Genomic DNA, 13,928 nt, shown 5'->3' on the forward strand with positions numbered 1-13,928 from the left:
TCATGAAATTCCGTTGTGCGGTTTCAGAGGAGTTGTGATGACAAACTTTTGCAGTAGTATATTTAGGCCAAAATTCTAAGTTCAAAGAGGCTTAACTCCTAGAATAAAAGTTGAATCATAATTTCCAGTCGATATGCATATCTACATAGTGTGTCCTTATTATCTACAAAGTTTCATGAAATTCTGTTCTGTGGTGGCAGAGGAGTTGTGATGACAAGAACAGGACTGATGGCCGGACGGGCGAAAAAATGGACTGTTCAAAAACATTATGATCCGTGGGGGTATAATTTAACCTTATCATAAATTACCCTCATGAGTTATGATCCAACATGTAGTTTATATTATATCAATCCACTTGTTATCTGTTTTGAAAGAACAAGCTTTCGTTGTAATATTCAAATAACAGAAAACAGATTGCTTGGGGAAATAAATATATATATATATTATAAATATAAAAATTCTTAGTTCAGTGACTACATATTAATTGTTATTGTAAAATTAATCTTCAAATTTTCATTTCAGACATATGCAAATCATGTCTAATGTAAATATCTACACTCTTTTACAATAGTTTTCTTATCATTTCCAAACTAAACTGAGACACGTTTTTCTCTGACAAATATTAGTAACCGGTATGAGTGTGAGTTTAATGTATGACAATCAAAAGGAGGACAGTTTGTATCTCACAAGATTATCGGTGATTAATTGAACCACTTATGCATCACTCTGATCTTCAAATTAATCATAAATAAACTATAGGATCCAAAGAGCCTGTTGGCTTAAATTGAGTTCCAGTAGTGTAAAATAAATATCCACACATATGATCTTTAACTTCTAAGTATACAATAACATATACCAAATACAGGCTAATCTCAAGGATGGAAAAAGAACAGGAAACAGAAAAGGAAATGTCATTTTCAAAAAAAATTCAGTTGAAGTGTCCTTATTAGGTCAAAAATAGGTCAAACATAATTATCATAAGTGATTCACTTAACATTAACTAAATACAATCCTCAACTTTTATGTTATGTAAAATATTCAGTCAATAATCCATGATGAGGGGGTGGGACCATATAATCTCCATGGCAATGAAACTTGCAAATGCTTATACAACTGCATACCAAATATCATTGACTTAACATTAGTGGTTCCTCTAACACTGATCTTATCACAAACTAATACATTGTTGACACTGCCACAGCCGGCACCACCGCCACCGCCACAGCCGGCGCCGACACCTGCAACAGCATACCTAAGTCTCCATTTTTACTTCCTCAAGGCGAGACAAAAATGGTTAGAGTCAATTTGGTGAGGTATGAAAAGTTGTTTTTGCTACAGCATATACTTGACTGACATAATGTACTGGTACAGCATAATGCAATAAATACCTGTATAGCTTTATGACACAGTTGATATATTTGTTCATCTGTCATACAATATGTATTCTTTTTATCAATCTTATCTTCTGTCACTCCTCCACCATCTGAAATAATACAAAAAACTCTCTAATAACACCATTTCTCTCACATATAGCCATATAACAATACATGTACTGCAAATTTGAATGAACCAGTCATCTTGGACTTATGGAACCTTGTCGTCTTCTTGTCCTTTTGTTCAATTTTTTACTGCATATGAATGCTTTTTTTGTGGTAAACTTCTTGAATTACATAATTAAAAAACATATCTTAAAAAAGGGAGCTTGAAAAGAAAATAAAGTCTAATCATACAGATGTACGGTCACCTTTTCCTGAGGGATTAGATTGAGTAAAGTTCCTGTCAAATAAATTTCAACAAATCAAAGTATGACATTAAAGATTGTCTGATTGATAGGGCACATGAAAGTCATTCTCTGCAAGTAAAACGCTGCAGTGTACTTGTCCAAAGGGCATGTAAAAAATCAAAGTTGAAAAATTCTGAATCTTGCACAACTTATTTCTCTTTTTATCAATAAATCATCATTTCAATCAGCCCTGACACTATTGATAAATTCACTGATTTTAAGCAGAACTCTTTTTTTTTTGCCTTTATTACTACAGCAAGTTCAATAATATTGGCCGATCAGAGCTAGATTCAGTTGTTGATGCAATCTTGATGGACCAATCATATAAGACCTAGCTATTTTAGGATGCAAGACACAATTAACAGAGATTACCTTATTATGATCGACTCTTTAATCTCAAACAAACATGACAAATGTGAAATTAAAGAACTTAAAATAATACAAACAATTTAATGAGCATCTCTCATGTTTAGGCATTAATTTTTTTCTACAAAGGTAGGTTTTTTTGTGAGTAAAATTGTGTTCATATTCTGTATTCTTTGACAATATTATGCATATCCAAGACTTAAGATGGACATGGTAGCTTACATTTGGGAAACTTTTAAGTGGTATTTCAGATAAATGATAACCTGAACACAATGAAACCATTTTAAGTCCATAAGGGCAATTTAGAAATTCTTAAGTACAAAATTTGGATGACTGGATTTTTCTTTTGATCAAATAAAACATCATTGTAACATGCCAAAGTACAAGTTGTTAAAAAAAGATGTCAAACCCTATATGTTTTTTTTTGTACATAATTGCAGTGCACAAGCCATTTCAGGGGTAATACCGTCTATAAATAAAAAGTCTAGAAGAAGTGGTTAAATAATGAAGTTTTAATCAAATGAATATAAATAACAATAAACTGTGCTTATATATAAAAATAAGAAGATGTGGTATAATTGCCAATGAGACAACTCTCTACCAGAGACCAAATGACATAGAAGTTATAGGTCACTGTACGGCCTTCAACAATGAGAAAAACCCATACTGCATAGTCAGCTTAACATATTTTTACATTGAACATTGCTGAAGTTTAGGAAACAAATACATTTTTTCAAATATTTTATTGACTAGAAAGGTGAAAACCATATGAGGCCAAAATGAAGTTATGAAGAGTAATAAAATTGAGAATGGAAATGGGGAATGTGTCAAAGAGACAACAACCCGACCATAGAACAGACAACAGCAGAAGGTCACCAACAGGTCTTCAATGCAGCGAAAAATTCCCGCACCCGGAGGCGTCCTTCAGCTGGCCCCTAAACAAATATATATACTAGTTCAGTGATAATGAACGCCATACTAAACTCCAAATTGTACACAAGAAACTAAAATTAAAAATAATACAAGACTTACAAAGGCTAGAGGCTCCTGACTTGGGACAGGCGCAAAAATGCGGCGGGGTTAAACATGTTTATGAGATCTCAACCCTCCCCCTATACCTCTAGCCAATGTAGAAAAGTAAACGCATAACAATACGCACATTAAAATTCAGTTCAAGAGAAGTCCGAGTCTGATGTCAGAAGATGTAACCAAAGAAAAAAAACAAAATGACAATAATACATAAATAACAACAGACTACTAGCAGTTAACTGACATGCCAGCTCCAGACTTCAATTAAACTGATTGAAAGATTATGTCTTCATCATATGAATATCAGGCACAATCCTTCCCGTTAGGGGTTTAGTATCATACCATCATAACATATATGAGAAGAACATAACCCGTGTCATGCCAACAACTGGTTTTTAAATAATTGTGTTTAGTTTAGTTTAATGTTTTTCAAGTGCCTTGTACCCTCCAAATAAACATTGACATGTAACTTAAAGTACAGATTTAAACTGATGCTAGCGTAACAAAATTTTCTATTAGAATTCCCACCTAAGTAAAATGTTAACTGAAAGAGATTTAAAATACACTTATCATTCTAATGTTAATACCTTTGATAGACATAGCTACTTGCTTTTCTCCCAATGATTTCTCGGCTATGCTCAACTGATTGTCCCAGGATCTATTTACAAAAATACTGTCAGGAGTTGTCTTTCCTGATACAACAGTCTAGTTCAAAATAGATATAAGCAAACTTATTATATACTTGGTAGTAAATACAGATAAATTGTATGTGTAATACAATCATTGGCAAGCGTGATGTATCAGCCACCCGCGATGATATCGATATCAGCACGGTTGCAAAGGCTTTATCACACCTTTAATCTGTATGACGTCACGTCATCGATTGCAAAGGCTTTATCAAACCCCTAATCTGTATGACGTCATGTCAAACCTATAATCTGTATGACGTCATTTCAAACCTCCTTACCTGTATGACGTCATGTCACATAAAAAACATCTACATGAGGTATATGTATATAATAAAGTGTATATGATATGGCTTTTTCAATATCACACACCGTATCAACCCTCAACCAATATAATCCCTCGAGCAGAGCTCTTGGGATTATATTGGTGTCTCAGGTTGATATGGATGTGATATTGATAAAGCCATATGATATTCTCTATATAAATACTGATTAGGACATTCAGATTAAAATAAAGATCTTGTGCCAAGGCTTTGATTACAAGAATCTGACAACACTCTGTTCTACTTTCTGTTCTAGTAATAATAACATCAACCAATGAAATTCCTGCCTGCAATTCTTTGAAGGTGAATCTTTACAACAAAACCAGAGAATCCTGAAAGTCTTTGAAATGGAAAGTAGAACAGAGCATTGCCAGAATCTGTATTCTAATCAGATTGTGATAAAGAAATTTGAAGAAAATTTAAAGAACCTTTGTGAGCATGCTCACAAACCCCACACTCCACATGGTCACTGAGCACACCTAGAATAAAAATTGAATCATAATTTTCTGTCGATATGCACATCTACATAGTACATTGTATATCCTTATTATCTACAAAGTTTCATGCAATTCTGTTGTGTGGTTTCCGAGGAGTTGAGATGACAAATGGTTGCAGTAGTATATTTAGGCAAAAATTCTCAATTTAAGGGGCATAACTCCTAGAAAAAAATTAAATCATAATTTCCTGTTGATATGCACATCTGGTACTTTCTATACATGTGTTGTGTATTTGATACAGCCTGCACATCTATCAACAGACCTTGCAAGGGATTGTTGTTGCCCACAGTTGGGAGAAACTTGGTTAAATATCCCAGAGTTTACTACAGGGTTATTATTATTTAGGTTTATACTTCAACTAAATGAGGTGTCTGTAAGACACAGATATCTTACTTTAAAAGAAGTTTTCAACTTAATACAAAAGAAACATAACAATATATTATAATAAGAATAAAGTGCATAAATGTCATTCCTACATCAATATAAACGAATGACAATTTCTTGATTATTACACATATCTTATATGAATAAAAAAAGACATGGAGCACAATAATGAGACAACTCAACCCTTTAGAGGAGAATATGTTTTTCTTGTGAGATTTCTGCTTATTTGAACAATTTTATAATTTGTCATGTTCACAGTGGTGTGAGATTGGTAGGTGTGGTATGGATTGATTAATTGATGTTTAGCATCACTTTCAGCACTATTGCGCTATTTCGTGATGGTCAGTTTTTATTGGTAGAGAAAGCCACAGTGACCAGATAGAATTACCGACTTTCGGTAGGAAAACTAACAATCCTAGTCAATTAAGATTGGAGTCGAACACACTTGCCATGTGCATGTTTCGAACTCACAACCTCAGGGTTGACAGACTATTAATACAGTAGTTTGACTACTTAGACAACTCTGCCACCAAGGCACCCTGTGTGGTATGGAAGAATAAGTATCTAGCATTAAATCTAAACACTTTTCATACCACCAATCAAGAAAGAATCGTTAAACAAACAAATGTACTTTCTTTTAATGCATATTTTATATTATAATTTCACCTCTCCTAATCCATATGATGCATTCAAAGTAATCTGATTGGCTGAGCCTGTTACAGGATTGTTTGTGAACAAAACACCAGACACTTCTGATTGGACCATTTCTTGTATAACAACACCTACACACACTTTGATGTGTTGTCCATTCATTCTGTAAAATGAATAGTTTAGTAAATGTACAAGAAAACAAGCCTCATATGGTATACATAAATTTATATCTTCATATTTTGAAATGACTTTAATGCACCAAAAGCATTCATTTAATTTCGCAGAATTGAATTTTATCTTGATTTTGTACATTTTTCACGCTCTAATGCATTTCTTCTTTTTGTTATGCATTAGAATAGAATAAAGGTTCTATAGTGTTTTTTCCATTTCAATTTTAACATAGTGAAATTGATATTGTGTTTGTACACATTTTACCATACATGTTGATTTATATGGGAGGTAAATAGTAACAGCCATTATAATGTACATCTCTGAGTCTGCGCTAAGTATAGATATATAGAGAATTTTATCACACTGTTGTTTACAAAGCGAAAGAAGAATGTCATATTAGAATTGAATATATAAACAATTTTGTTCTCTACAACAAAGGAAAAAATCCACTTTAGATGCCTACAATGTTTATAAATATTCCTTTATTTCTTTTTAAAGTCCTGATCTCCACTTTTCACATTGAAACTTTCATTTGAGATATTAACTTAGATTATCAAATTCTAAGGTTATCCACTCAATGTGCAGTAGGTCTTGATCACTATGATCATAAATTTATTATGTTTAATTCAGTGACATTTCAATGATAGAAACAGGAAGAGTTTACATAAACAGGTATCCATGCTCCTCTAACACGATTCTGTGCAAACCCAAAAAATCATCTTATATACTGAGGAAATGATAGAAAGGGTGAATGTAAAACTGAATCTTCCCTATCACTATTTACTCCTATATTTAATGTAGTTCTGATATATTCTTTGTTAAAATTAAATGAATGACCATGGCTTATGTCTTAATTATGAAATAGTTTGTTAAAGTGCTATGTTTATGATATCTTTCTATGCATAAATCTCACTTCATTAGACTCCAACACAGGGGTAATGTGGATTCATTATTATTTGTTGAATACTAATTTATTTTTGTGGGTATAGGTGAAATACAAATTCAAATGTTCAACTAATTAGAAATTTTCTATTGGTTTGTATGTACACATTGACAAAACAAATACATCAAATATCCATGAAAATGCAAGCTTTCCTCAATCCACTAAAATTGGTACCCACGAAAATAAATGAATCCACAATAACATTTCCTTGACATACATACCTTCTATACTGAACTGCTTGATAAGTAAACCCTGAAGCCCAGCACTTTCTCACTGCATCAATTACCTGTAAGAAAGTAACTGAATATTACTTTCTACTCAACTTGTATTATGCCTGACTTTCAATAGTGTATATTGACTGTATAGCTATTTGTGAATCTGAGACACTTGACTTAAGATTTTGTGACACTTGAACATTAGACTTTGCAACACTTGACTTATTGATGTATAAACCAGTCACTTTTGCACAGAGACTTCAGACATTTTCTCTTATAATGTCAAAATTTACAGGAACATTTTGTGATATCCAGTGAGGGTAAAACCCCCCTTACACAATGATCAGATTCTACTTGTTCTGCAGATGATACCCAATATCTTTTTCTTCTGACACCAGGATAAGTTTCCAAATATTAATCCTTTCTTTCTATTCCTTACATACATACATTTTCATTTGCAGATGAAGTGTATTTTCCTATTTCTCTCCTTTGCCACTATGATGTTTTAAACTGTACTCACCTCTTTCTCTCCTCTGACACCTAGATAAGTTTCCATTTGACCTGCAGATGAAGCCTCTGTTCCATCCTCACCTACAATCAAATTCATATGACAAGCTTTACACTTTCATTCCATGTAATACTGGCATATTTTTTTTAATTTAAATTTTTAATCTCCTGAACTTCTATCAGTACATAAAGTATAAATCTATTCAAATACTGTATTTTGGTTGAGTTACTGAAGAGGCCAATGGTGCTAGCACTATAAAACTCCCTTTTATAAGTATGTCGTTATATAACATGTATTTCAATTGGAGTATATTGAAACAAATGAGTTTTTCATATCTTTATAAACTATTACCTGAAGCAGAGGATCTGATGGCAACATAGGTTTTATCAGCATCCACAAAAACTGTTTTCAACATTTGTGTAATTGCAGTGGCAACATCAGAACATATTGCTTTTGTTGCTATCATTTCGACTGTATCTGAACATGCACTCTTTAAGTTGTCATGGCAACCATCCCTAAGTATAAAGTAATTTCCATGCAATCATATATATTTGATTTTGTAGTTTTTCCAAAGTAAGCATTCAAGCCTTCGAATTAGTACTTCATTTAAGAATTGAATGCTTCTTTCTGTAAATTTATTGGGGTGTAAAAGCATGGACTGAAGTACATTTTATATGAAGCGTGGAAGCTTTTACAATCCTATAAATTACTGAAAGAAGCATTCAATACTTATAATTACATTTTTTGCTAGGATCATGAAAACACAATTTCTATCAAGTTTTCTTTTATTTACCTGTGCAGTTTATTGTGGAAGCTCGTGTCATCATGAATGTTACATTTCATTTTGAAATGAAGGTTAATTTCAGAATGACGCGAGATTGCTGTTAGCCAATCAAAATAACGTATTATAATGAAACATACATGTAATGTAATTATTGAATATTTAAATTTGTGGTTAACCTATATCTAAGAAAAATCCATAAAAGTTGGTACCACATGAACAATAATGATTCTACAGCAATAGATATGTAGTTGTAAAAATGAATTGAAGGAGATGTGGGTTATACAAAAACTGAGACAATAACCCAATGGCCTGGAAAAATTAAAAAACCATCTAGATGACAATATAGATTTAAACAATAGACAAGTGTTTGTATAATGTCAAGCTCTAACATCAGGTATAGAAATGATGTATATAAGTTTAATGGAGACTATAAAAGATCTGGCATCAACACTAAATTCACTAAAGGAAGAAAAACATTAAGATACGATAAGTGGTATCACAAAAGGTACAGGGAAAATGTACATTGAAAATCCAGTCAGAAAAAATACCTATCTCGATACTGTTAAAAATATGGCTGACAAATAAAACCAAAAGTCCTCATTCGAAGTCATGAATTTCATCAGTTGTTGTAGTTGTCTTATGTTTTTTAAAGAATTCATTTCATTCACAATTTTATAATTTGATCCAGAATTTGCCATATGCATATGGATAGAGCAGATAGTCGGATAGTCGTTGTGGAATATCAAACTTCTAAAAAAAAAAATTTTTTATAATCAAACTTGGCCACATGTTTCTGAGTGATTGATTTTTGTGTCCCTGATTTCTTTTATTAATATGTTCAGCTGATATTATAATTGATATCATCATTGTGGTTTTATGTTGGGGTTTGATAAAGCCTGTGCAACCGTGACTGATATTGTTATCATTTGACGGCATTGATTGTATTACACATACAAATTACTTGTATTTTGCTACTTAATTTAGTATATAATAAGTTCAAATACAAGCTGGTAAACTGAACTATTTCTGGGATAAATGACGATGGATAAACAATTACTACGGTACTGGACTACTGGTTAACATAATCTTTGACTAACCTTAATATAGCAATGATTTTGTCTACTGATTGGCTTATATCTTGGTTAATCTGTAAATACAAGCATAATATTTACTATATTTGTACCAAATAAATTGGATATCAAGCAGTGAACATAAAAGAATTAACTTTTATTCAACATTGTCCTTCATATTAACGTCACAGTACCCAAATTGCACCGAGTACCCAAATTGCACCTATCTAGCAAAAAAAAAAGCAGCGGAAATCTTACAAGTTTTTTTAGAGACTAAACAATTTGTATTTTTATGATTTTACATTATGCACGTCTTTCAACATAGCTAATTATATGTAGATATGCACAAAACTTTCACAGTATATATCAACAGATGAAGTATTAACTGGAAAAAGTAAAATCTATGGAAACATCACCATGCGACGTCCACAAAAAGTCATCTTTTAAAATTGAGCAAATAAAATATGTTACATGCATTCATTTCTTAAAAACGAATAGTAAGCATGGACTAATGTAAAATTGTTCTAAATATTTGAAGAAATAAAACAATACATCTGTTATATGATTTTTAAGGATGTGAATTTAAGCATGGATGCAAATTGGGTACTCCTCATTGCAGAATCATGGATCCTTTGGAGGTCGGTTCAAACTCATTTTTCTATGATTCGATATGGATTCAAATTTAAATTGGTGAAACTATATAGCACATAAGGATACATCTACAAAATAAACCCAGAATGGAAACTTTTGTCTGGATCATAAATAAACGTAAGTGAAAAAAACTCAAAATAGGTGCAATTTGGGTACCCTCACTTTAGCTCAAGTTTGATGAAATTAAATTGTTATGAATAGAGGCCATCTATTGAGGATCCTCTTTTATATGTCCCTTTTAGAAAAGTGTTCTTTATAACTGACACGTGTTTTTGAAAAAAAAAATAATTGTACCAAACAAGAAATGTCAGAAATATATGAATAAGGATATCTGAGCTGGCTGTTTTGTAAAAATCATAAAGAATGCAAATTTTGTGCTCTTGAATGGGGAATATTTGAAACCATATTTCATTCTCGTGATTGTTTTTATCAGAACTTTTTAGTGTGTACATTTTCAACCAAGTTGTTTTTATTTCATGTTTAACTTTGTAATATGCAGTTTAAAAGTCAAATTGTTTGCAGAATTTATTTCTGCTACAAATTTTTACCTGAAGGGGTTGTTTGACAGAAAGTATTTGTTGCCAAAATCTGCATTATTTCTATACTGGTATACTGAAGATTAAATTTGATTATATTTGCTAGTTTTAATAGAGAAATATTTCTAATGCTGGTCATACTATTTAATAATTTATTCATGAGGTCATTAATAATGTAAACAAAGGAATCATTCACCAAGTTTCAGGTTAAGTTTTTTTCTCCTATTTAAGTATGGTATTTATGTGAAACTAATTAACTTATGCCTGAAAAAATTGAAGACAGACATGTTTAGTCTTTTGTGTAAGTTGGACTATTTTTAAAACATGCAAACGTTCCCTAAATTCCGATTTTGTTTCTTATATCATAAAACCCTATAAAAAAAAATGTCGAAATTTATTTAATTTGGTAAACAATCAATCTTTGGTAATTTTAACTGTTGAATCAATTTGTACAGTTCAACTTCAAAGTTCACTTAATTCAGAGAAATCCCCAGGACCCAAAGTGTGAAATGCGCATAAATGCATCGTGGAAGTAGTTACCAAATAAAAAACCAAAATCAATACTGGTATTATTTTCAAATATTATTTTCAAAATCACATTTTCAACAGTAAAATAATTTTGTATATAAATAATCTTGAAAGCAGTGCATCTATCTATGTCTTGTATATTGAAATAAATACATTAGGATTTTTTGCTATTTCAGTCTTCTCTCACCTGAAGCTGTCTATTAAATGCTGCCAGTGAAACACAAAATCCTTTTGGTACTATTACATTCACCTGAAAGCATTCATTGATGAATCAGTTTAATGCAGAACTCCCTAAAGAATGGTTTTTAAAGCTAAAATAAAATTCATTACAATTGCCTTACTGTCCATTTTAGCTCACAAAAAGTATCAAATGCAAAGTCTGTCTGAAAAATTAGTATGGTAATATTAATAGCATTGTATGCACAGAATACTCCATTGTTTTGTCAATATACATTGTACAAAGGTCAGATGCAAAATTTTATATACATAAACAGCAAAAAATACCAAAAATAAATGTTTTTTTTTTTATTCTTTAATGTTTACATGAAAATTATTTTTTTAAATTATACAAAATAGTATGCTTTATTAACAGAAAGCTAATGTCCGGTTTGAATAATGCCAACAGTAAGATATATATTAGTAAATGATAATAAGACAGCAAAGTAACAATTCAAGAATATAAATAATATTGATTGTCATTCATACATTTATTTTGTAGCATGGAAACAATTATGATGTTTTATCTTTATGCTGCTTTAAATTTCTATTTTAGTTTGATTTTACCTGGTTCTGTATAGAAGTAAGAAGACCAAGCTGTGCTCCTTTTCCACCAACTAGTTGACTACTACAACAGCCTTTCTCTTGAAAGGTCAAGGTCAAGTCCATAATCTCATTTCTGACCATATCTTCAGCAGGCTCATCTAACATTGGCACAGATTCTATTGGTAAGTATGGAGTTCCATCTGGATTTCTGCAAAGAAAATTGTGACTAAAATCCAGAATTGTATATGGCAATAAATTTTCTATATTGCTTTCTTTTACTGCATTTTATTTATATTTTCCAAACAACCTAGGTATGATTTTATAAATTTGATTAATCGGATTCAAAGTGTGAAATATCCTAATGTTGAGATGCTTCATGAAATCCTGGCCAGATCACATTCAAAACCACTGGTAAGGTATTGCTTTTAAATCAATACTAAAGGGGTATCTATAAAGGGGTATTTATAAAGGGGTATTTATTGCAAGTGAAGAGAGGAGGCATCGTTAATATCACAAAAAGTACAGCCCTGAAAGATTGTGCACTTTGTGTAAATAATGTATAAGGCAGTAGTTCAAAATTTGATAACCTATAGGGCTACCATCTATTATTGATGAGACATTTCAAAACATTTGCAAATCATAAAATATCATCAATGAACTTTGACATCTCAAAAGTGAAGGTCAATTCAAACATAAACAAAACTGGAAGAATAAAGAAAACTTACCTATAATGAAATTCAACTAAACCATATCCATTTATTCCATTAATCTTATATCTACAAAACTTCTCATAAACTTTACTTCCTCTGTCTTCATGGTGATACCATATAGGTGTCCATTCTCCAAATACTTCTGTAGTGTATTTCTTTCCATCTGTAAAATAAAATATGCAATCAGATAATTACACTATAGGCAAATGTCCTCCTACTGTCCACCTCTGAAATATGATATAAGCATAGTAATCATGAAAAATATCATTGCTAATAGATTTTCTAAATTCTATTCTCCAATTTTTTCATTTAGTATTTCTTGAAGAATTGTTATTATAAAAAAATGGAGACCATGGACACAGATGATGCCCCATTAGCATATAACGTTATAAAAGGGCATTACTCGAGAATGGTAAAAGTGACGCCACCAAAATTCAAACTTTAACAATATATGCAGCAACAGCAATGTGGGTAGAATGGGAGGTTAAATGCAATGCAGTGCCACAGTATTGGTACATTAAAGAATCCTTGCAACCAGGGTCTGTAGGTGGTATGTTTCAAAATTTCTGCCACCATCCAAATATCCTAAATTTCCAGTTACATTTGAAATTCCAGTCCTGTTGTATTATTGTTAATTTGTTTTCACCCTACATAAGCATGAGACATTTGCCACTGGACATTAAACGTTCAATTAATCAGCATTACTACATAGGATAAACATAAACATCTTACAGTTGTAAATGTGTTTCATAGTCACATTACAAAGTAATTTGCTTTATATTCTTCAATCTTCATATGCAATGTAATTAATCAATAACTTTTTTTAATTCAATACAGAAATTACTTACTTGCATAAAAGTTGAAAGTAAAATTATTTTTTGGTCCCTCTGGAGGAGCTACCTCCCATAGCTTAAGGTCAATGTCAGACACTGAATGAAAAGCACCATTCGAATGGACTAAATAGCCTATCTTTACACTGAAAATACAAGAGTGCACACGCTGAAATGTCTCGCCTTCTTTACTATCCATTGATATTATGCTGATAGTCCTAAATATAAAGCTTTACTACAACTATCACATAAACTTAACATGATCCAAGAAAATGAGGTCAAGGTCATATAAACCAAACGAGAAATACATGTACACCTTACAATCATTCAATACACTAAATATAGTTGACCTATTGCTTATAGTTTCTAAGAAACAGACTTAACCAAGAAAACTCAACATTGACCAATGAACCATGAAAATGAGGTCAAGGTCAGATGAACCATGCCAGACAGACATGTACAGCTTACAATCCTTCCATACAACAAATATAGTTGACCTAT

General features: G+C 31.6%; 1 protein-coding gene across 1 annotated transcript in view; it reads right to left on the minus strand.

Moving 5' to 3' along the window:
- The window catches only part of LOC127730392 (uncharacterized), a 91,431-nt gene that overhangs the window by 48,835 nt on the left and 28,668 nt on the right, over window positions 1-13,928 (minus strand). Inside the window, exons 10-20 of the mRNA XM_052238772.1 lie at window positions 13,446-13,573; window positions 12,613-12,760; window positions 11,909-12,095; window positions 11,313-11,375; window positions 9,438-9,487; window positions 7,908-8,071; window positions 7,569-7,639; window positions 7,055-7,119; window positions 5,735-5,882; window positions 3,766-3,883; window positions 1,389-1,483 (exon numbers count right to left, since the gene is read on the minus strand). Coding sequence (XP_052094732.1) covers window positions 1,389-1,483; window positions 3,766-3,883; window positions 5,735-5,882; window positions 7,055-7,119; window positions 7,569-7,639; window positions 7,908-8,071; window positions 9,438-9,487; window positions 11,313-11,375; window positions 11,909-12,095; window positions 12,613-12,760; window positions 13,446-13,573 — 1,237 coding nt within the window. The remainder of the gene's footprint in view (window positions 1-1,388; window positions 1,484-3,765; window positions 3,884-5,734; window positions 5,883-7,054; window positions 7,120-7,568; window positions 7,640-7,907; window positions 8,072-9,437; window positions 9,488-11,312; window positions 11,376-11,908; window positions 12,096-12,612; window positions 12,761-13,445; window positions 13,574-13,928) is intronic.

Source organism: Mytilus californianus, unplaced genomic scaffold, assembly GCF_021869535.1.
Source record: "Mytilus californianus isolate M0D057914Y unplaced genomic scaffold, xbMytCali1.0.p SCAF_2, whole genome shotgun sequence".
Lineage (NCBI taxonomy): Eukaryota > Metazoa > Mollusca > Bivalvia > Mytilida > Mytilidae > Mytilus > Mytilus californianus.